We start from the raw sequence: 25,129 nt of genomic DNA on the forward strand, positions 1-25,129 counted from the left end.
AATAAGCCCAGCCATGCCACTCCTTGGTATGAACCCAAGAGAGATGAAAGCATACGTTCATACAAAGACTTGTCCGCACATGTGCGTAGCAGCTTTATTTGTAATAGCCAAATAGAGAGCAGCCCAAGCATCCATCAGCAGGCCAGTGGATAGATAGGAGGGGGTATATCCATGCAATGGGAGGCCACTGAACCTTAAAAAGGAATGAACTATTGATAAAGGCAACAATGTGAATGAACCTCAGATAACAGTGACGAGTGAAAGGAACCAAACAAAAAATAGGACATGCTGCATGGTTCAATTTATAGGAAACCCTGAAAACATGATCCTAGGAAACGGTGACAGAAAGTGAATCGATGGTTGCCTGGCATTGGGGGCCAGAATGGGGGGATTACAAAAGGACACAAGGAAACTTTTGGGGGCGATATGTTCATTATCTTGATTGTGGCAATGGTTTCAATGGTGTATACGTATGGCAAAACCCATCGAATGTGTAAACTTTATGCACAGTTTATTGTTTGTCAATCAGACCTCAATAAACCTGTCAACACATTTTTTGGTTAAAGGCAAGGATCCCAGGAGACACAGTGTAGGGACAAAGTAACCTAGCACATTGCACTACCCCTAAGACACGGCAGGATGAGATCGGTGCTTGTTATGATGACCTTGATCCAGGGTCAACTTAACTAATGTCCAGCTGATTTCTCCTAGGAAGGAGGAGGCATATACGTAGACTCAACTAAAAAAGAGACACCTTTATAGTGATGTCTGACGGTCCCCAACTTACGATAGTTCGACTTACAATGTTTCAACTTTACAGTGGTGCAGAAGCGACATACATTCAGTAGAAACTGGGCTTCAGATTTTGAATTTTGGTTTTTTCCCGGACTAGCCATATGCACTACCAGACTCTCTTATGTTGCTGGGCAGGACAGCACGCTCTCAACCAGTCACAGGATCACGAGTGTAAACAACCGATACATTTACAACCATTCTGTACCCAGGTAATGATTCTGTTTTTCACTTTCAGTATAGTGTTCAACAAATTGCATGAGATATTCAACACTTTATTGTAAAATAGACTTTATGTTAGATGATTTTACCCAACTATAGGCTAAGGGAAGTGTCCTGAGCACAGTTAAGGTAGGTGAGGCTAAGCTATGATATTCAGTAGGTTAGGTGTATTAAATGCATTTTCGACTTCTGATATTCTTAATTTTCAACTGGTTTATCAGGATGTAACCTCATTGTAAACTGAGGAAGATCACTATTGTTCTGTGTTCTTCCACGTTATGTATTCAACACCGTAAACATGGTAGATGCTTAATAGTTTGTTTTAAAATTTTAATACATTCATGGTGCAGGGGGAAAAAATCTGACAAGCGCCTACAGCATGCCAGGCTCTGCTCTAAGTGCATGTCATTAATTTAGGTTTCAGGTCTCAGCAAAAGTCACTTACTGGATCATCTGATTTGCCAACAGTACAGGAAAAGTAACTCAGAGATCCGTTCCCTGTTTCATCCCAGCCCCACCCTCTGCTCCCAAGTCCACGATCTCCAGTCTGGGAGAATCTAGGACTCTTCCCAGTGGAAAGACAAAGTCAGGAAAGGAAAGATGATCAGAGGCTGTAGAGTTGTATCAGGTGTGGAGAATGTGAATACAACTGGCTCAGCAAACTCCAGGCATCAGAATTAAAGGGCCCAACGGAAGCTGGAGGAAGGGAATTTAGGAAAATAAAAGACCATCCCTTCTCCCAGCAGGGAGGAAACAGATGGCTCTCAAAAGCTGGAGAGGTGGCAAGGCTCAAAACAGAAATATGCTCAAGAGCAGTGGAGGGAAATTCCGGTCCCAAGGGACTCAAATTAATTTGCTGGGAAAGGAAGATCTGACTTACAGTGTGGGGATGGCAGTGGGGTTCCAAAGACCTCTCACGGGCTCTGGCATCCATCAGGCTTGGTTTCAAATCACAGCACCCACCTGCTCACTCTGTGACCTCCTCACATTCCCTCTTCTCTGGGAGCCTCGGTTTCCTCATCTATACAATGGGGATAATAATATTATTATTGCTATGTAATACATACCAGAGCAGGTTTTATATACTGCATTATAATAGGGTAGTGTCAAGGATCCAGGGAGATAGGGTAAAATGCTTAGCACAATGCCTCTCATTGTAAATCTCTATAAATATCAGCTCCTTCCAAAGGTTGTAATCCCACAAGGCAGCTATTATAACAACCAGTTATCAGATGGAGAAACTGAAGCACAAAGAAGCCAAAGGGCCTTACCCAACCTCCCGCAGCTAGTCAGGTGCAGAGCCCAGACCAGAGCCCAGGGCACCTAACTCCTGGCCCTGGTAGCTTCTGCCGCCCTCATTCATACAATGAATATTCCCTGAGCACCTACCACGTGGCCAGGCTCGCCTTCAAGTAGCTCATATGCTTCTCTGGGAGGGAAGACAAAAGGGTACCAATGTAGCATGATATGGATAGGTAGGTGCTCCCAGACAGACACAGCCCTGGGGAGATGGAGAGGGGACTCTGTCTGCACAGGGAGCGGTGGGCAGTCAGGGCAGCCTGCCTGGCAGAGGCAGCATCTGAATGGAAAGCCTTAGGACCACTATGTATCTAGTGATTCTAGTCCATTGGACTTTCAAGCCACACCATTTTGGGCTAAGCCCTTGAATTATCCCACGTCATCTTCTCAATTATCCGAAGGGGAGAGATCATAAATGGAGAAAGTGAGACTCAAATGCTAGGCTTTGAAAGATGGCTAGAGGCTTGCTGTGTAGATAAGAAAGGAAAAGCGGTCCAAGCAGAGGGAACAGCCTGGACAAGGAGGCACAGAGGCAGGAGACAAATCCTTGGCATCTCTGTGTCTACCCCTTCCCCCACCCCTAAGGCTCAGCACAGGGCGTGGTACACAGTAGGTGTAAATACTTGTGCTGAATATGGACAGCCTACAGTCGTGGCCCTGGGCCTTGTGAAGCCCCAGTGACCAGCTCTTGCCTGGCCTCACCTGAGCCACGGGGACAGCCAGCGGGGTCTCCGCTATCTCTGTGCCAAGCTTTTCAAAAACACAATTACTCGCCTGCCCTTCAGAACCACTGTCAGTGTTGGTAAACTCCAGCTGCTAAAGTGCATTACACTGAACTCGCCAGAAACCTCTGCCATTATTAATAGTTTATTGATTGCAGCCCATGGCTGATGAGAGCAGGACTCCTCACCCTCAGCCCCCTCGGGGCCCTGCTATCTGCGGAAGGCCTTCTAGCAAGCATGCAGATCAATGCCACTCAAATCTGGAGAAAGGGGGTCTCTGGGCCACGTAATCCACTTTAGAAGGATAACACTGAAGGCACAAGCTCAGGTGAGGCGCTGAGAAGAGGCAGATTGGTCCAAATCAAAGCTGTGACTGGAAGCTCTTGGATCTGCAGACAAGAACCAGAATCTGCCTTGGGGTGGGGAAGGGGGTGGGGGGCTGCATGGCTTGCAGCAGAGGGAGGCTCACACCATAGCCTCCTGGACGGTCTCACCATCCACCCATTTAGCAACTATTGATTGAGTACCAACCATGATGGCAAGCACTGTGCAAGGCCCTGCGATACACTGGTAAGCGAGCTGGATGCAGATCTTGCCTTCATGGATTTTATGGTGCATGGTGTGGGGGAGGAGGACATTCATGAGTTACAAACATGTCATTAAGTTACAATGTAGACAAGAACTGCTCAGGAGAGACATGCAGAGACCTGCTGTATCAGTTAGCTATGGATACATAACAAGCAGTCCCAAATGAGGATGGTTTAAAGCAATGTATTATAGCTCACGAGGTTGGGGTTGGCTAGGTTCAATCCCGAGTGTGGCCTTGGCTGGACCAGCTGGGCCAAGTGAGGCCTCCCTCCACTTGCTCTCAGCCTCCATCAGAGGCTTGTTCTCAGGACAGAGGCAGAGGGAGGGAGAGAGAATTCTTTTGAAACTTGGAATTTGCACACCATCACTTTCACCACATATTATTGGTCAAAGCAAGTCACAAGGCCAAGAATGGGGGAATAGACTCCACTTCTAGGTGAGAGGAACTATAAGGGCACTTTGCAAGATACAGGGAGGCTGTTAATCCAGGCCATCAATGCAATCAACTTCCACAGCCACCTAGTCCAGGTGGTCACTTTCTAAGTGACCTTTGTAACTTGAAGGATGTAGCCAGGGGAAGAAAATGCAATATTCTCAGGAAAACAGACTGTTGCAATCAAAAGTGCTGAATCAAAAAAGATACTTGGCTCAATTCACCTAGGACTGTCACCTATGAGGGATCCTGGATGGGATTCTGGAACAGAAAAAGGATATTAGTGGGAAAACGGGTGTAATTTGGTTAAAGTCTGGAGTTGAGTTACTAGCGATGTATTAACACTGGTTCTTAGTCTGACAACAGTACTATGGTCTTGTAAGAGTTAACAATGGGGGAAACTGGGTGAGAGGTGTTTGGGGACTGTATTCTCTGTGCAACTTTTCTGTAGATCTAAAATAATTTCATAATTAAAAGTTTCTTTTTGAAAAAAAAGGAACTTGGCACATGGGAGGAGTGGAAAGAAAACCATTGTCACTGGAGAATGGGGGAGCTGGGATATGGCAGGAACCAAATGTGCTGAGCCCTGTTGGCCTAGATAAGGATTCTGGTCTTTATTCGAAGAGCAGAGAGAAGCTTTTGAAGGGCTTTAGGTAGGGGAGTACTATTAATCTCATTTGCATTTGAAAAGATCTGGGTTCTACCTTGGTGCACAGATCAGGAGGGAGATTAGCAGGGGCAGAAAAACCAGTTAACTATTCATCCCATATTCCAGGTGAGAAAAGATGTTGACAGTGGAGATACAGGGGAGACGATGGTTCAGGACATATTTAAGATGCAGAACATCCAGGACTTGGTCACTGATTGTGTTTGGGGAGTATAGAAATAGGAGATATCAAGGATGGTGCCCAAAGTGTGGCTTGGACCTCTGGCAGAGAGCAGGACCATTCGTGGAGGAAGAAACATCCGAGGCTGTAGAAATAGTCCTAAGCAAAAAGCTGCCTCCTTCATAAAGCACCAGTCTAGATGTCCCCTGAGCTGTCTTCTATACCACCCGTGTCGTGTCACCCAAACATATTGCTTGTGTTACTGTCACCTGAACACGAGTGCAGTGATTTCCTGAACACGTCACCTGTGTCCCTAGCACAGAAATACATCTTCTGCCTATATGACCCTATGTGGCGGTTACCTGTGCATTTCCACCTGTGTGTCAGCTGTGTCATTATTTTCTGTAGCTGCCAGCTCCATGTGTCCCTGGAGCCTCTTTCTTTACAGAGCTGTCACCTGAGCATGTCACCTGTACACCTGTCACCTACGCAAGGCCTTTAAGAAAGTTGCCTCTATAACAGGCACCTGTGAGTGTCACCTAAACATGTCACTCTAGGTGACTCTTATTCAGCAGCCCTGCCCAGTAGAGAGGCTATTTTTTTTAGTCTAGCTGAGTTACAAACGAAGAAGGTAGTTTCCAGAGGGGAGACAGTTCCCTGCTGCTTCCGCTGTCACGGTGTCCTTTTCTCCTGAGATGGGAGGCAGCATCTTCCCCACAAAGTTTCCCTGATGAAAAGCTCCCTGTTCTTTAAGTCCTTTTGCGACAGTCGGTAGACCAGATGTCAGCCTCTGTGTATTCTATGGAAATGAAGGTGTTTGTTTATGCTAATGTGGGCTGGGCGATGGGAGGGAAGGAGGCTCTATTAGATGGGTTGGCTTCCTCCATGAGACCGGGGATGGAGAGAGAGAGGCTGGGAGCCCAGGTGTGTGGGGGGGGGTACGGAGGGTGGGGGAGGTGGGGGACAATGAGTCATAGGAAAAAGTAGCTGGAAGCCAAAGATGGGGGTGGGGACAGCTGAAATGAGAGGAGAGAGGAGTGACTCTGGTTAGATTGCTCAGTAGAAACAGATGGAGAGAGAGAGGCTTAGATGATGGAGAGGGAAATGTGTTCGCTATGGGGGTGGGCGCGAGGAGTGGAATTGAAGGAACCCCGCTTCTTGGCAGCAGGGCTGGTACAGGCATCGAGGCATCCAGAGCCTGTGCTCTTAGCCAACGCCCTCTTCCTCCACCAGGTTTCTGATAAGACTGCTGGGCCAGTTTGATGGGTACAGCACTAGGCTTGGCATATACTAGGGTTCCATGAACATGAACTTCTTCCCCCGGGTTTCTGCTGTGGCGTGAGAACCTCCAAGACCCAAACACAGAGACCCCACTTTCTTCAAGTTGTGGCCAGAATAGGCTCCCCTTCAGCTGCATGATGAGGCCCAGAGAAGGTTGGAACTTGCTGGAGGACACACAGATTTCCCTGATGCAGCAACAACATAGCTTCTGAACTCCAGGTCAAGTCTCTTCCCCTTCAAAGTGTCCAGATCTCACTTACCAGGAATCCCTTCTCCCTCACAGGGCATCACAGGATCCAGGAGCAACAGGTAATGGTCCTGCGACCATTTTAATGTGACGTTCCTGCTCACAGAGGTCTTGCAGTAACATCATCACATTTAATCCTCACTGCAGTCCTGCAAAGCATCAGCCCCATATTTTAGATAAGAAATGGAGGCTCAGAGACAGCATGGCTTACACAAGGTCACACAGCATACCAACAGTGGGGGCAGGATTTGAACTGGGCTCTCTCTAACCCAGTGTCAGAGAGGAGTGAGGAAAGAGCTGCCCCGGTGACATTTCCATGGGGAGAGAGAACAACAAACCAACTCATTTTATCGTGGTCTGACCCTGTAGAAGGATCTAGAACAGAAATCGTCAAACTACAGCCTGCAGCCTGTAAACCAAGAATTTTTTTACATTTTTAAATGGTTAGAAAAAAATGGAAAAAGAGAATAAGATTTCATGGCACATGAAATTGTATGAATGCAAGATTTGATGATTATAAATAAAGTTTTATTGGAACACAGCCACGCTGTTTCACTTACTAAGGGTGGCTGCTTTTGCTCTACAAGGGCAGAGTTGAGTAGTTGTGACAAAGACTGTAAAACAACAAAGACTAAAATATTTACTCTTTATTTTTACTTTCATTTTTTAAAGATTTTTTTATGTGGACCATTTTTAAAGTCTTTATTGAATTTGATACAATATTGCTTCTGGGTTTTTTTGTTTTTTTTTTGTTTGTTTTTTTTTTAATGTTTTGGTTTTTTGGCCACGAGGCATGTGGAATCTTAGCTCCCCGACCAGGGGTCGAACCCACACCCCCTGCATTGGAAGGTGAAGTCTTAACCACTGGACTGCCAGGGAAGTCCCAATATTTTACTCTTTAGAGGACATGTCTAGAAGAAGGTTTGAGGGAGCACCTCCTGTCCTCATGGGTCGCCTCCTCTGAGAAGACCTCTTGACCACCTCGGGGAGAATCAGCTGCTCCCCGCTCATTCTATGCATGGATAAGCTCACCATTTCCCATGGGATTTGGGGTTTTTTAAATGAAATATAGTTGATTTACAATGTTGTGTTAGTTTCAGGTGTACAGCAAAGTGATTCAGTTTTATATCTATATATATATCTCTCTCTATATATAGATACTCTTTCAGATTCTTTTCCATTATAAGTTATTACAAGATACTGAATACAGTTCCCTGTGCTATACAGTAGGTCCTTGTTGGTAATCTGTTTTATACATAGAAGTGTATATATGTTAATCCCAAACTCCTAATTTATCCCTCCCCCCACCTTTCCTCTTGGGTAACCATAAATTTGTTTTCTGTGTGAGTCTATTTCTGTTTTGTAACTAAGTTCATTTGTGTATCTTTTTTTTTTTATTTTTTGCGGTACGTGGGCCTCTCACTGTTGTGGCCTCTCCCATTGTGGAGCACAGGCTCCGGATGCACAGGCTCAGCGGCGTTGGCTCACGGACCTAGCTGCTCCACAGCATGTGAGATCTTCCTGGACCGGGGCACGAACCCATGTCCCCTGCAATGGCAGATGGACTCTCAACCACTGCACCACCAGGGAAGCCCTGTGTATCATTTTTTAGATTCCACATATAAGCAATACCATATGATATTTGACTTCATCTTACTTCACTTAGTGTGATAATCTCTAGGTCATCCATGTTGCTGCAAATGGCATTATTTCTTTTTTATGGCTGAGTAATATTCCATTGTGTGTGTGTGTGTGTGTGTGTGTGTATACCACATTTTCTTTTTTTTTTAACATCTTTATTGGAGTATAATTGCTTTACAGTGGTGTGTTAGTTTCTGCTTTATAATAAAGTGAATCAGTTATACATATACATATATCCCCATATCTCTTCCCTCTTGCGTCTCCCTCCCTCCCACCCTCCCTATCCCACCCCTCTAGGTGTCACAAAACACCGAGCTGATCTCCCTGTGCTATGTGGCTGCTTCCCACTAGCTATCTATTTTACATTTGGTAGTGTATATATGTCCATGTCACTCTCTCACTTCATCCCAGCTTACCCTTGCCCCTCCCCGTATCCTCAAGTCCATTCTCTAGTAGGTCTGCGTCTTTATTCCCACCTTGCCCCTAGGCTCTTCATGACCTTTTTTTTGTGTGTTTTTTAGATTCCATGTGTATGTGTCAGCATATGATATTTGTTTTTCTCTTTCTGACTTACTTCACTCTGTATGACAGACTCTAGGTCCATCCACCTCACTACAAATAACTCAGTTTCATTTCTTTTTATGGCTGAGTAATATTCCATTGTATATACGTGCCACATCTTCTTTATCCATTCATCTGTTGATGGACATTTAGGCTGCTTCCATGTCTTGGCTATTATGAATAGTGCTGCTGTGAACATTGGGGTGCATGTATCTTTTTGAATTATATTTTTCTCTGGATATATGCCCAGGGCTGTGTTTGCTGGATCATATGGCAACTCTACTTTTACTTTTTTAAGGAACCTCCATCCTGTTCTCCATAGTCCCATGGGATTTGGGGCATTGATCAGCTTCCCCGCTTCCTTGTCCATTGGGATGGGGGGTGGTCCTTGGAGACAAGAATTTTACTGTGTTTCTCTCAAGTCTCCAGGGCCATGCATAAAGTGATAGCACGGCCGTGTGGAGAGAGGAATTCAGATTCCCATCCTGGCTCTTATTAGCCATATGGGGGGGGGGCAATTACATCCCCTCTGGAGTCTCAGTTTCCATGTTTATGAAATGGGAAGAGTGATTCCTGTGGGGGGGGGCAGCTGTGAGGAATGAGTGAGCTGGTGGACCAGGTGACAGTTTTGAGCCTGAACCACATGACAGGCGCCTCAGTCCATGTCATCCTCAGGAGCCCCTGGGAGCGGGCACATCACCATCCCTGGTTCAGCAGCTGAAAGGACCACAGATTTAACTCTAGTTGAACACACAGCCCACACCTTCATCCTCTGAAGCATCAGGCACAGGGCCTGGCATACAGTCGGTGTTCCATAAATGTTTCTTCTGCGCCCAGCACAGCATGTGGGCATTGCATGGTGGGTCCAGGAGCGTTGTTGAGAGAAGGCTGGATGGTGGGGCTTTGGGGTCGGTTTACTGCAGCGCTGTGACTGCCAGCCCCAGGCAAGGGACCCTCATCCCACTCCTCTGCTTCCCCGCAGGCTGCCCGAGGTCCGCATCTCTGACAACGGTCCTTACGAGTGCCACGTGGGCATCTACGACCGCGCTACGAGGGAGAAGGTGGTCCTGGCATCAGGCAACATCTTCCTCAACGTCATGGGTGAGTGCAGGGCTCTTGGCACTGGTGTCACTGTGTGCGTGCACCTGTGCCTGTGTGTGTGTGTGTGTGTGCGCACGCGCGCGCATGTGCATACCCACGCACACAGAGGGGCTGTCCTGGGAACCACCTGCCAAAATGCCTGCTGTGCTGGCAGTGGACCCTCTTCTCTCCCACCCTTGCCCTCGAGGGCAGGAGGCCAGCCACGCTGAGGTGTGACTGATGTGGCCTCTCAGGAACCCCTTCTCCTACCGGCACTGACACCGGGACCTGAGGAAGGCCGGGCTGTGCCTCATCCCTGCAGCCTCATGGACCAGGCACTTTGAAGGGGCTCCGACATGTTGATTGGAATGGATGAGGGGCACTGAGACTTCCCGAGGGGTGGCAGCCTGCCACAGCCTCTGGGCCTCAGTTTCCCCTTCTGTAAGATGGGGGTGGGATGCAGGCCTAGTGGATCACTCATGGATCTCCTAGCCTCAGGCTCTGCGACCTGGTGAGGTCACAGGGAGAAAATACTGAGTTGTATGGGCACCTTTCCCAGGTGAAAGCCAGGAGCCACGTTCATGGAAACACCTGTAGCAAAGTGCAGTGGGGGTGGGCACTCCCCCGGGGGGAGGACAATCCAGGAGCCTCCAGGGTGGGGGAGGGGGATTGAGACAGCATCTCAGTGACGATGCATACCTACTGCAGAGAGAAAGTTCCCTCCCTGTGCCTCCCAAGCCTTTTCCAGGACATTGAAGCATCAGGAGACAAGTTAGAAAGCGTGCTGGACTGGATGTCTGGGTTCCTGGGTTCCCACCCTGTGTCTGTGCCTCCATTTCTACATCTGTAAAATGGGGATAAGAATACTAGTGCCTGTCTCTGGCTGGCTGTGTCCCCTACCCAGCCCCGGTTTCCCCACTTGTGAAACAAAGCCTTTCTCCATGTGGTCTCAGAAGCCCCTTCCAGCGCTGACATTCTTGCCGGGCACAATCTTGGGTTCTGGGTCAGCTCTGCTGCCAGGATTCTAGGCACTTGGCCTTGACTCCGGACTCTGTGTTCCCTGATTTTCTTATCAAATGATATTTATCAGGGAAACAAAGCTTGCCATACTCGGGCAGCCAATGAAAGCATAAAGGCCTCGTGGAAGCCACTGTTTCTGGGGAAATGGAAAACCTCCAAAGGCCCGACCTCCAGAGGGACATTGAATCCTGTAGCAGCAGCACGCGGTGTGTTCTGGCTTCCTGGGGGACAGGCCATGGCCAGGAGGTGGCAGTGCCAGGAAAACCTCCCCTCTTGCAGTCGCCCACCCACGGAACAGCTTCTGTAATACTTGGACAAGGAGTGTTCTTGGTACCCAGCCCTAGGCTGGTCACACCAGGGAAGCCAGTGCAGATGAAACTCAGTTTGCTCCATCAAGGGGCTCCCAGTCTGATGAGGGATGTGTACTCAATTGTTTATTCATCAGATATTTATTGAGCACCTACCACGTGTCAGGAAATGGCGATATACTTTCAATAGGAAACATCTTTGTCCTTGGGAGTTCGCGTCCAGTGCATGAGACAAACATAAAATACATGTGTAGATGGGTCAGTGAGGTGATTATGGATAGTGATAAATACTGGGAAGAAAATCACGCAGGGTAATGGGGTCAAGAGTGACTTACAGGGGAGGTGGCAGTCAGTTTAGGGAGAGGGCTCAGGGAAGGCCCCTGGAGGCCACGGGGTTAAGTGCTTTCCAGACCTTATGTCAGTTAGTCCTCACAGCCAACCCAAGAGGAGGTGCTAGCACTATTATCCCTATTTTGCAGACATAGATATAGAGGCACAGAGAAAGCAAGCAACTTGCTTGAAGTCATACAGCAAGGATCACAAAACCTTCCTGTGAGATCAGGCTGCTTAGTGTTGAGGCCGGAACCCAGGTGTCTTGACTCCTGGACCAGCTATGTTGCACTGATGGAGGCAGTGTAGAAGGTCCAGCTGAGGCTTTGCTCTCTGGTGCCTGTGAGCAACCAGAGTCCTCAAAGCCACCTCTACTATGAGGCGCACTCCTCACCCATTCACCAAAGGCTCCTGAGCAGGTTACTGTCCCTCTGTGGCCTCGGTTTCCTCATCCGTACAATGAGGTGGTAGAACCAGATAACCCTAAACCTCCTCTGCTAGTTCCAACTGAGGCACAAAGAGGTCTCGTGGGACCAGCCCGGCTTGCACAGCCGGCCTGACAATCCCAGCTGAAGAAGGTGGTGTGCTCCCGGTAGGCTCCGAGGAGCAAGGGGCTTTGTACTTCTGGGCTCCTCCCAGAGGGAGGTGGCAGTCAATCCAGGGATGGGGCAGACAGCTCCCAGGATCCCACTTACTGAGCAGGAGGCTGAGGCTACCAGGAGGGACCAGAGAGGGGCAGGGCCAGGGATTCCACCTCACCCACCCCAGTGACCCCAGGAAGGCTCTGACCCCCAGAAGTTCAGCGCATCCCTGGGTGAGACTCTCCCTGGAATAGCACCCCCCATCTCAATCAATCCTCTGACCGTCCCCAGTGCTCAGAGGTCACCGTGCTTGTCACTGGTCCCTACAGCCTAGCTGTCCCCTGAGGGGTCAAGTCCACCAGTACTTGCCACGCGGGCAGGACCCGATGCCTTGCCCCATCATGGCACATGCCTGACAGTGCGTGAGCTTCCAGCTTCATGCGCATTTTCCGACAGAATCCTAGCGACAGCCTGTGAGCTGGGAGATGTTATAATCCCTGTTATATGAGGGGAAATGACTTGTCTAGGGTCATAACAGCCATCTGAGGCCAAATCCCATGGTCTAAACCAGTGGCTCACCCACTTGAATGAGCATCAGAATCGCCTGGAGGGCTTGTGAAGATACAGACTGCTGGGTCCCACCCCCCAAAGCTCCTAATTCAGCGGATCTGGGGTGGGGCCCAGGAACCTGCATTTCTCACAAGTTCCCAGATGATGCTGATACTACAGGTGCCAGGACCACACTTTGAGAACCACTGGTCTAAACCACTGGTCTAAACCTCTAAGTCTTCAAAAAATACTAATTCTGTATATATCTCTATTGATATCTATATCAATACATGCATCAACAGCTGTATCTATACTCTTATCTATATGCAAATGTATTTCTCCTTCCTCCTTACTATTGTCACCTCACCCCAGACACAGGAGGATGCCCCATCTGCATACAAGTTAAAGACATGCAGGTTTGGAGCAGAATCCCAGATCCACCATGCAACCCTGGATTCATTAGCTTCCCTGGGCCTCTGTCTCCCCATCTGTAAAATAAGGGTAAGGATGCCTCCTTCCTAGGATGATTGTGAGGTTTAAATTAGAAAAGGGTTGGGCTTCCCTGATGGCGCAGTAGTTGAGAGTCCGCCTGCCGATGCAGGGGACACAGGTTCGTGCCCCGGTCCGGGAAGATCCCACATGCTGCGGAGCGGCTAGGCCCGTGAGCCATGGCCGCTGAGCCTGTGCGTCCGGAGCCTGTGCTCCACAACGGGAGAGGCCACAACAGTGAGAGGCCTGCGTACTGCAAAAAAAAAAAAAAAAATATATATATATATAGATAGATAGATAGATAGATAGATAGATATAGATATAGATATATTAGAAAAGGTTTGCAAAACACCTAGCCCAGCACGAGGCAGCTAAGAGGTTCAGTAGGCCAGATTTTACTGTCTTTATTAACATTGTCTCCTGCCTGCCTGCTCTTGGGCACGGCTGTGGCTGCCTCTTTCTTGCTTCTGGTTTTAGCCCTGGCACAGAGAAGTCCCATCCACTATTCCTGACTCCAGGGAGCTTTAAGCCAGTCTGAGAAATGAATGCTCACAGGTTTGTGCCCACTGGCTCCTTGGCAAGGGGGTCTAGTCCTGCCCTGTTTCTGGGTGTCAGGGTGGCCGGCCTCTGTGTGACCATCGTCCTGTAGGTCTGCCTGTCCAGACATCACATGTCTAGGGGAGGAGCCAGAATACATCCCAAGTTTGAAAATGACAGCCACACCTCAGTCTTGGCCAGTTTGTGACAGTTCCACCGTGCTTCCCATAGAGCATTTCGCCTGATCCTCACCACGGCCCCTCAGGGGCAGGATAACCATTATCCCCAGTTCCCAGATGAGAAGACTGAGGCTCAGGGAGAGGAAAGGATTGGCTCTGGGCCCCACAGGGCTGTGGCTGTCCCTGTCCCAGAGCAGCGTGGCTTCTGAGGCTCAGCAAGGTCCGGACGGGTGAGGGGAGGGCTGGGAGAGCCGGGGGTCCGAGTATAAGGCAGTTTCCCGTGTAGTATCTCCCACAACCCCGGCGGCCACGTCAGCCCATGAGGCAGAAACTGCACTATGCCCACTGCATAGACCCAGGCACAGAGAAGGAAGTGGCTTACTTAGCCAAGGTTGGGAGGATTAAATGAGATGATCCATAGCACAGAATGTTCTGAGCCCACGCACAGTCCGAGTGACGCATAAACAGTATCTCTCTACAAACTACTATATATAAAAGAGATGAAAAACAAGGTCCTACTGTATAGCACAGGGAACTATATTCAATATCCTGTAATAAACCGAATGGAAAAGAAGATGAAAAGAATATGTATATATGTATAAACAAACCACTTTGCTGTACAGCAGAAATTAACACAACATTGTAAATCAGGGAATTCCCTGGATGTCCAGTGATTAGGACTCCATGCTTTCACTGCCCAGGGCCTGGGTTCAGTCCCTGGTCAGGGAACTGAGATCCCACAAGCTGTGCGACACAGCCAAAATAATAATAATAATTTTTTTAAAATCTCAAAAAAAACCATTGAAAATAAACTGTACTTCAAAATAAATAAATGAATAATAATATCTCTCACAACAAATAGCGATCATGTCAGTTAAAAATCAGGCACAATTAGAAAGGTTTAAAAATTGCCCCCGTTCCCCCTTCCTCCCCCATGACTGTTTCCTTTAAATATATTTCAAGGCAGGTTTCAAAAACTAAAGTCAGCTCATTGTTTTGGCCTGTCTGTGGCATTGCATAGAAAGACCCTTTCTTGTCACACACACGCACACAGAGACCTTCCCTCCAGGTAAGTGGAGGTCATTGAAAGCTGGGGTCTCCTTTGGGCCTAAGCCCTTAGGTCTCCTAAGGGACACTAAGGGCTGTGCAAGGAACAGTGGGGCAAGACGGCCCCTGTCCAATTTGGGGGTCAAAGGGAAACTTCCCAGGACAGTGGGGAGAGGGTAGCCTAGAGGGTGGGCAGCGCCCAGGCCCCCACCTACATCAAAAGCACAGAGCAGGTCCACCGGAGAGCCGGGCACCCCAGCCCGCTATCACCAAGCCTGCATCCATCCAGAACATTCTAACACGCTGTTTCCAGAGGCCTCTGGGTGGAGACCAAACTGCAAGCGCAGCTGTAATCTCACGCCTGTAACACCCCCGCTCTGTGGTGGGAAAAGACTTTTGGGAGCCCCATGGGTGACACCGAGGGTTCGGGCTGCACAGACTCATTAAAATGTTTTCATCCAAGCAGCAGATAAATTGTAAGCCAGTTTGAATGTTGCGTGCTGGACCCCGGGAACGCACTGTACACAGTCACGGAAGGCTCTCGGAGGCTCTTCTTGGGGGTGTAGTTTATGCGGGGGAGCGTGTTCAGGCTGGGACGTTACAATCAATTAAATGTTGAGAGGCCCAGATACTCCCACCTGCTGAAGCCAAAAGAGGCTGTTCTTTTGGTTTCGCCACAAGACCAAGGGACAGGGTTTCTTGGCCACCCTCGCCGTGCAGAGTTGCCACTGAGGGGACCTTTAACCCAGAGCTAATAATCAAGGTCACTAGCCATCAAGCACGGCTATCTGCCCAGCCCTGTGTGCTGAGTATTCAATCCATGGTTCATCATGTGACCCTCATGAGCACCTCCCGAAGTAGGCATTGTCACTCCCATTTTACAGATGAGGAAACGGAGGCTCTGAGAGTTTAAGGGGCTCACCCACATGAGTGCCAGAGCTGGGGCTCCCAGCAGGTCTGCCTGGGACCAGAGCTGGTGCTCCTAACAGCATCTCTGAGCTCCCAAGGGGAAACATCTCAACCTTTGGCACAAAAGCTGTTAGTGACACAAATGTCAAGCAAGCATGAGGGGGAGGGGGGAGCAGTGCAGAGTAGAGAGAGTGGGGACCCTGGGGAGACTGAGCCCCAACTGGGAGCACTTGGCACTCAAAACTCAGATGGCCAGTGGGGCTGCTGTCCCTCTAGGGGGCTTGCAGGAGTCTGGGGGGAGGAAAAGCACGTCCATCAGTGTCTCCCGCTTCTCCATTCTTGTGCCCCAGTCCCCATGAGTGGTTCTCCCATCCGCTACTACCCAGCGCCCCCTCACTACTTAGACCCTCTGAACGGAGCACTGAACTTGGAGTCCAGCCAACCTGGGTCCAAATCCAAGTCAGTGTCCACGTGTGACATGGACAGTCCAGTACTGAACTTTCCTGTCTGGTAAAAACAATATCAGAATGTCTTTTTGGTTGAAATATATTAGAAGGTGACTTGGCTGTCCATACACACGGGCATTCTAAATCTCATTTATTCATTCATTTTTCATTCATTCATTTATTTACCAAATATTTATGGAGCACCTGGTACATTCAGGTGCTGTCGTATGCATGGGAACTCAGCTTCGGCAACTGGAGAGACAAAATTCCACATCCTCAAGGAACAGTCGGTGCAGGAAGCGAGGCAGACACGAACAAGTAGACACCTGGGACCTGTGATATGTCAGAGGGCAGTCAAGCAAAGCAGAGGGAAGTGGGGCTATTGTAAACAAGGTGGACAGCAAGGCCTCTCTAAGAAGGTGACACTCAAAGAAGGTGAGGCCCGAGCCATGTGGGTTTCATGCCTTCATGCAACCAATTCAATGGCTACTTACTTATTCATCATCTCCCCGGTGCCAAGCAGAGTTCTAGGTGCTGAGAACACGTCCCATCGAGGGACGTAGCTCATGGTACAGATGCAGAAGCAAGGTTTGGGGACTGTGCTGCATCCCCAGGGCTGCCCATAACACGTGATCATAATCTGGGGGCTTAAAGTGAAAGGAACGTATTCTCTTGCAGTTCTGGAGGCTAGAAGTCCAAAATCAAGGTGTCGGCAGGGCTATACTCCTTCTGACAGCTCTAGAGAAGGGTCCTTCCTTGCCTCTCCCAGCTTCTGGTGGTTGCCAGCAATTCTCAGCATCCTTGACTTGTAAATGCATCATTCCCATCTCTGCCTCCCTCCTCACCTGGTTCTCCCTCTGTGCGTCTGTGTCCCTGTGTCCCAATTTCCCTCTCCTTGTCCTTACAAGACAGTGGATGAGGGCCCACCTTAATCCATTATGACCTCATTTTAACTTTACATCTGCAAAGACCCTATTTCCAAATAAGGTCCCATTCACAGGGTAAGGACTGCAACATATCTTTTTGGGGGAAACAAACCCACAACAGTAACTGACCCAGGAGCGAGCAGGGCACATTCACTGTCTGATTCCAAAGCCCACACTCTTGGCTGCCAACCGCAAGAGTCACTGTTCATTGTGTGTTTGCTCACCTGCCAGGCACCGTGCTAAGCTTCTCATAGGGTAACTTATTGAACAGTCACGACAGCTCTGGAAGGCAGGTACTGCCACTTCCCTTTTGACAGATGAAGAATCTGAGAGGTTACATCACTTACCCAGGCCACCCAGCCAGCTAGTGCCAGAGCAGGGGTAGATGCATCCTATACGCTTAACCACTCCACTCTTCTAGACGTCACAGAGTATTGTTAAGCATTAGTAAAATGTTCTATCTTGGGATCCCTGTGTCTCTTTTGGAGGCTTCCAAGTGAGGTTAGCAGATAAAGGTAGAACTTTGCAACCCGAGGCCACAATGGCACCAAACCACACTATATGCTTTTCTAAACCTGAGGCCAGGGGACACGGAGAACAGTTGTTAATAAACTGCATAGCTTGTCTTTTTTTTTTCAGGGTGTTTTACTGAATTTATTAAGTGCATCTGGTGCTTTTTTTCCCCCTTGTTTTTGTTTAAATTGATTTTTATTGCAATAGAATTCACATAACTTATAATTCACTCATTTAAAGTACACGATTCGGTGGTTTTCTGGCCTGACCTCGTGGAAATGGGCTCAGCCTCTGTCACCCCCCAGCCTGCCTGTAGCTCTCACAAGCCCCACAGTGAGTTTCTTCTAATGGAATAAAATAGAGTACAGAAATGAACCCTCACATTGATAGTCAACTGATTCTCGACAAGGATGCCAAGACAATTCCATGAGGAAAGAAGAGTCTGTTCCAAAAAATGGTGCTGGGACAACCAGATAGCCACGTGAAAATACTAAAGGTAGACTTTCCCTCACACCATGTACAAAACTTAACTCGAAATCCACCATCAACCTAAATATAAGAGTTAAAACTATAAAACTCTTAGAAGAAACACACAGGAGAAAATTGTGATTGTGATTCCATTGGTCTATCTATCTCCAATGTGAGTTGCTTGCTTCCCTGCTGTGTGACTTTGGGCCACAAGTTCATGGGAAGTTCTCCTATGCCCAGTTCCTGGACCTTTCCCATTAGAAGAAACTCACCCTGGGGCTGGTGAGGGCTAAAAGCATTCCTGGCAGGGTGACGAAGGCTGAGCCCACTTCCTTGAGGCCAGGCCAGAATCTAGGATTTCTGGAGAGCTCTGAAGCTCTGCTTTCTAAGACCAGATTCTTTTATTTTTTAAAGGTTACACTCCATTGATAGTTATTATAAAATATTGGCTATATTCCCCATGTTGTACAATGTATCCTTGTAGCTTATTCCTTCTTTTCTTAAAAAGTTTTTATTTTGTATTGGAGTATAGTTGATTTGCAATGTTGTGTTAGTCTCAGGTGTACAGCAAAGTGATTCAGTTATACATATATGTGTATCTATCCTTTTTCAAATTCTTTTCCCATTTAGGTTATTACAGAATATTGAGTAGAGTTCCCTGTGCTATACAGTAGGTCCTTGTTGATTATCTATTTTATATATACTAGTGTGTATATGTTAATCCCAACTTCCCAGTTTATCCATCCCCCCACCCCTTATAGCTTATTTTATACCCAATAGTTTGTACCTCTTACTCCCCTACGCCTATCTTGCCCGTCTCCCCATAGGTAACCACCAGTTTGCTCTCTAGATCTGTGAGTCTGCTTCTTTTTTGTTATATTCACTAGTTAGTTGTATTTTTCAGATTCCACTTATAAGCGATATCATACAGTATTTGTCTTTCTCTGTCTGACTTATTTCACTTAGCATAATACCCTCCAAGTCCATCCATGTTGCTGCAAATGGCAAAGTTTCATTCTTTTTAGCAGCTGAGTAGTATTCCATTGTGTGTGTGTGTGTATATATATATATATATATATATATATATATATATACCACATCTTCTTCATCCATTCATCTGTTGATGGACACTTAGCTTGCTTCCATATCTTGGCAATTATAAATAATGCTGCTATGAACATTGGGGTGCGTGTATCTTTTTGAATTTGTGTTTTTGGTTTTTTCAGATATATACCCAGGAGTGGAATTGCTGGGTTCTATGGTAGTTCTGGTTTTAGTTTTGTGTAAATGGGTACAGCCACAGTGGAAAACAGTGAGACCAGATTCTGGAACTCCAGTCTCTGAACTCCCAGCCCAGTTCTCCTCTCTAAAAGAGGAGCACATTCCCAGGACCAATAATTGGAGCGTTGAGGACTCCTCTTGACTTGGGCAGGAGAAATGTCTCTGGCTCCAAGTAGGACGGGGAGATGTGAGGGCTGAGGGCAGACCCTGCATCCCTCAAAGACCTGCTGCTTCTCCCCAGGCCTGAGCAGAGCAGGAGAAGCACAGCCCTGCCTCTCTGTAGGATGCCAGTGGGAAAGTGGGTTTCAGTTGGTAGAATTCAAAGCCTGCCTGTGGGGCAGGACAGCGGTGGGGGCCTGGGAGGCTGTCTGCAGGACCAGCACACAGCTGGTGTAAATGGTGGTCCAGGGAGCAGGTTAGTCGTTGGAGGGAGACGGCTGGTCTGAGAATCCCTGGGGGTCCCCAGGCAGGGTAGCTGGGAGGCAAGATTCAGAGCCACCACTAGAGCCCTCTCCGTAGCCCAGGACACCTGCTGGGTGAGAAATGATCAACTCATTCCCTTGTCTCACAGCAGGAGAGGATGAGCCACCTGCTGGGCTTGAACCGGCCCCAGGAGATTGCAGTGGCCACGGGCAAGGAGGCAAGGACGGGTTGGGATCCTGGCCAGAGCTGCAGAGTCCTGGGGCGCTGAGGGGAAGAGGTTGCAAACCCAAATCTCCACGTCCCACCCCAGAAGCCTCCAGGGTCCTGAAGACCAGACCTGGGCCTTTTGTCCCCCAGGCAAGCATCTGGGTACCTCCAAGCCCTCTCCCCTCCCCCATCAGCCTTCCCACCCGCCCTGGGTGAGTGACAGTAAATGCCCGTGGTCCTCCAAACTGGGAACAGACAGCTGGGTAAAACCCCAGTTGTAGAAATACACCTCTGTTCAGTAGGTGGACTAGAAACAGCATTTACTTCCTTAGAGAATCGATGGGTGTTCAAGGGTATAGGCCTTGGATTCAGCCATGAATTTGAAACCCAGCTCTGCAACTACGAGTAATAAAAGCAGGAAATGCTTATTGAGCATTTACTACACACCAGGTACGGCCCTGCTTTACACCTGTTAACACATTTAATTGTCAGAGCAGACCTCTCAGGTAGGGTCTTCGGTTACTTTCCCCGTTTTACAGGTGTGAAAATGGAGAGGTTAAAAATGTCACCTGAAAGTCAGAAAGAGAAAGACAAATACCGTATGCTAACACATATATATGGAGTTTAAGAAAAAAAAAATGTCATGAAGAACCTAGGGGTAGGGCTTCCCTGGTGGCGCAGTGGTTGAGAATCCGCCTGCCGATGCAGGGGAAGCGGGTTCGTGCCCCGGTCTGGGAGGATCCCACATGCTGTGGAGCGGCTGGGCCCGTGAGCCATGGCCGCTGAGCCTGCGCGTCCGGAGCCTGTGCTCCGCAACGGGAGAGGCCACAACAGTGAGAGGCCCGCATACCTCAAAAAAAAAAAAAAAAAAAAAAGAACCTAGGGGTAAAACAGGAATAAAGACACAGACCTACTTGAGAATGGATTTGAGGATATGGGGAGGGGGAAGGATAAGCTGTGACAAAGTGAAAGAGAGGCATGGACATATATACACTACCAAACGTAAGGTAGATAGATAGTGGGAAGCAGCCGCATAGCACAGGGAGATCAGATCAGTGCTTTGTGACCGCCTGGAGGGGTGGGATAGGGAGGGTGGGAGGGAGGGAGACGCAAGAGGGAAGAGATATGGGAACAGATGTATATGTATTACTGATTCACTTTGTTATAAAGCAGAAACTAACAATTGTGAAGCAATTATACTCCAATAAAGTTGTAAAAATAAATAAATAAATAAATAAAACCTGGACCAAAGAAAGAAAGAAAAAAAAAAAAAAGTCACCTGAGGGCACAGGTCCAGCAAGGCTAGAAATGGGACTCAAACCCAGGCAGGCTGGCTCCAGAAGCAGTGGTTAGAGGCCTAACCACTACGCTACACTGACAGGCTATTTAATCTCCTTGAACCTCAGTTTTCCTATCTGCTAAATGGGGGCTACAGTAGCATCTCCCCTGTGGAGGCATGAAATGTAAAGGTTTATGTCCCAAGTTCACACTGGGCACTCATGAAAAGAGTAGTCGTTCTTACTTCTCACCCATTTTGCCCTAACCTTCACCCTGGAAATGTCAGTAGGGCCAGGGGATAGGGTCAGAGCTGCAGGAAGTGACATCAGCCCAGTGGGAGCCTTATAAGCCAGGCAGTGACAGCTGTGGCCTCCTACCCTGGGCCCTGGAGGAGGAGATCAGGAAGGGACCGACCCAGCAGCCCTGAGTCCAATCCCATCCCTCCACAGTCTTACTGTGACTTATCCTCTCCCAGCCTCAGTTTCTTCAACTAGAAACTGGGGGTCATGAAAGTTCCTACTTCATAGGGCTGTTGTGGGAACTAAAGATCGTGCTCAGCCTGGCCTGCCGGCAGGTTCTGAAAGCAGGGAGGGCAGTTAGGAGGGGAGAGATGGTAAGAGCCAGCCCAGTCAGGAGAGGCTGAACATGTGAGGCCTTTCCAGACGGAAGTCACAGGGCGTGGGGACCAACTGGAAAGACGGGGGCAGATGTGGAGGACATGGCAGGACCTGGCACAGGTTGGAGATGTTCCCCTGAGAAGGTACCAATGAAACCACGTGACCTCACTCCGCAGACGGTGACCACAGAAAATGGGCCGCTGGAGTGAAGAGGCCAGGGCTGCAGTCCTCAGGACCTCTGCAGACCTCCTCCCCACCGGGTGGAGCTTCTAGATGGGTATCAGGGGCCGGAGGCAGCTGGCTGGCGGGGCTGGAGCCCAGAGGACTGAGGCCAGGGTGGCCAGGGTCTTCCAGGATGGACAGTGTTCAGTTTGGAGACTGAACACTGCTGTCTTGAGTGCCTGGACCTGGCCGGGGACCTGGAGGAAAGGTGTTCACTCTGCCCACCTGCCCGCCCACGGGTCCTCAGCCAGCTGAGGTCACTGGATGAGAGCTCATTCAGGGAGGGGCCAAACAGATGGGTTTGGGGCTCAGAGGAGCTCTTTGCAGCTAACTGGGTCATCTATCAAGGACGGTCACTTCCCAGCTTCAGCCTCAAAGGCCAGAGCCTGCTGACCGCCTCCTGGACAGGCTTCTAGAGTCCTCTGTCCCTGCCTCTCTGAACACAGCGCCGCAAAGGAGGAGTGCCCTTGACTGCAGCCCACTGTGTGCTCAGCGACAGGCCCAGCACAGTCCATTAGCTCACTAGTCCTCCCTCTCGTCTACCCACTCCTTGGCAGGCCCTATGCTGCCTCAGTTACGGGGGCAAACTACAGACGGCTCAGAGAGGGCAGAGAACTTGCCTGATGTCTCACAGCAGTGAGTGGGCTGGGCTTTGAGCTCAGGTCTGCTGAAAGCCAGAGTCCCCGGTTTTTCCACTACACAAGGCTGCCAGGAAGACGGAGGGACATGGCGCCTCTCTGAGTGTGGGCAGCCATTTGGGCCTCGGCCAGACACCAAGGCTCCTCTCAATAGGGACGGCATGGAATATTGGGGCTGCACTGTCAGCTGCTCCTCCTAGCTGTCTGGAAAGTCAGCAAGATCAGTGTCCCCATTTTACAGCAGAGAACACTGAGTCTGCTAATAAAGGGAAGCCTAGAATAGGAACCTGAATGTTCTCTCATTACCACTCTCCCTCCATGGGGACCTGAGTCTCTGAGCTGGGGATGGAAACAGGGCCTTTGAAGCACATCCACTCAAAGGGCTTGATTTGGAAAGCTGTGTAACCCCTCTGACCCGTGATCATGGCTGGAAGGTGCAACGCTTAATCAAGCAGCATATGCACTGTTTTGTGCATCTTTTCCCTGGGGCCACAGAGCTGACCTCACCAGCTCTTCTGTGAGGGAAACAGACAGACCATTTGCTTATTCATTCATCACACTTACAAGTCCTTGTTTCAACTAATATTTATAAGCCCCTATTATGTGCCTGCCATGGGGGAAGGACCGAGAGAGATCCATCTTAATATTAGTGGTGAATTTTCTAGTTACAGGGGGCCAACCACTGCTCTAAGCACTTTAAATGTATTAATCGATTTACTCCTCACAACCCTAGGAGGTAGGTACTTACTCATTTTAATAAATGAGGAAACTGAGGCCCAGAGAGGTTAAGTAATTCACCCAAGGTCACACAGCAAGTGAGTGGCAGAATTGTTTTCAAACCCAGACAGCCTGGCTGAGGAGCCACTTTACAGCCTCTCATGGAATGGCCTGTCATGCCCTCCTGAGCTGAGCTAGAAATTCATCTGCTCCCTGGAATTGTCCAAGCAGGTGGCTACAGTCCCCCAAGGCTCTCACCGACTCCCTGGACCTTCTGTATCTCACAGACCAGGGCTCGCCTCTCGTTCCAGGGTTGCCTCTCTCCACCTACTATCCACCCATCTCGGCTCCAGCCTCCCGACCCCACCAGAGCGGGCCTGCAGGGGCATCATTAAACCGTGACAGGTGTTAGGTCCATGCGATGCTTTATCCTTTCCACCACTGGGAGCTGGATTTAGTGTCTCTGGCAGAAGGTAAACTTCCCCTCCCTGGGACAGGCCCCTTAATTACAAGGGAAATGTGGCCGCCGAAACTGTCGTGCCTCAGGCCCAGTGATTTAAGGAACAGGCACAAGGCTAAAGTTACAGGTGTTAACAGAGCTGTATCAGGAGCTGGAAGAGCAGAGATGGGGCGGCTGTGGGAGGTGGTGAGCCGGTCCCTGGAAGAGCGTCTGCTGCCTATAGCCACTCCTGGGGAAAGGGAAGTAATCCCACCGCCTCACGTACAGAAGGGGAAACAGACCAGGACCACGCTCCCAGTATAGTTGGTGATGGGGTCAGCACTGCTGTCTCTGCTGCCAGCCTGCAGTGAGCCCTGGACTCAGTCTCCCCATCTGTACACAAGGAGGCAGGATTACCTTGCTCACTGCCTAGGAGTGATAATCTTCATAACAGATAATCTTAATAACAAAAGCTAACACTGACAGAGTGCTTGTTATGTTCCAGGCATGGTACTAAGTTCTTTATGAGCGTTCTCTTGTTTAATTCTCAGCTGGTGAGACAATGATCATGGTTATTTCCATTTTACAGAAGAGGAAACTGAGGCTCAGAGAGATGAAGCAACTGGCCCAAGATTGCATGGCTAACAAGTGACCAAATGGAGATTCTCAGCCCCTCTCTCTGAATCCAGACCCTGACCTGTATGCTCCGGGGATAATGAGGGGGATATAAGACCCCGTGTCTGCCCTGAAGGAGTCCCTGAATCATGGGGAGACAAATAAGGGCACAGGTTTCTAGAATTCCATCAGATGGAAAATAAGAACGATAGGGGAGGACTAGGGTGCAAGGTGAGGGATGTGGGAGCTCCCAGGATGGAGGCTCTCCCCCAGGGGCTGGCATCAGGAAGGCTTCATGGAGGAGGTGGTGTAGAGCTGGGCCAAGTAGGCTGGGGCAGACAGGACAGGAGTCATTTCAGGCAGAAGGAGCCCTGTAAGCAAGGTGTGGGAACAGGAAAGCATGGCAGGTAGAGAGCACTCCTGTGTGGCGGGACGCCAAGGCACAGGAAGGAGTAGGTAGTAAGAAACGATAATAATAACAGCAACAATAACGACGACGGCTGACATCTATTCAGTGCTCACGGGGTTCCAGGCCAGGGTCTAAAGGTCTAAATACTTTATACAATGCTCACAAGAACCCTACCAAGTAGATACTGAGGGAAACAGGCACAGAGTGGGTAAATGACTTGCCAAGGTCACCCAGCTAAGAGGTGGCACAGCCAGGATGTGAACTTGGACAGGCTGGCTCCTGGGCCCA

General features: G+C 49.0%; 1 protein-coding gene across 1 annotated transcript in view; it reads left to right on the forward strand.

Annotated features, from left to right (window-relative positions):
* The window catches only part of IGSF21 (immunoglobin superfamily member 21), a gene marked incomplete at both ends in the record, with an annotated part of 248,978 nt that overhangs the window by 197,389 nt on the left and 26,460 nt on the right, over positions 1 to 25,129 (forward strand). The window contains one exon of the mRNA XM_079696469.1: positions 9,596 to 9,714. Within this exon, the coding sequence (XP_079552595.1) occupies positions 9,596 to 9,714 (119 nt within the window). The remainder of the gene's footprint in view (positions 1 to 9,595; positions 9,715 to 25,129) is intronic.

This window comes from Hyperoodon ampullatus, assembly GCF_949752795.1.
Source record: "Hyperoodon ampullatus genome assembly, chromosome: 2".
Lineage (NCBI taxonomy): Eukaryota > Metazoa > Chordata > Mammalia > Artiodactyla > Ziphiidae > Hyperoodon > Hyperoodon ampullatus.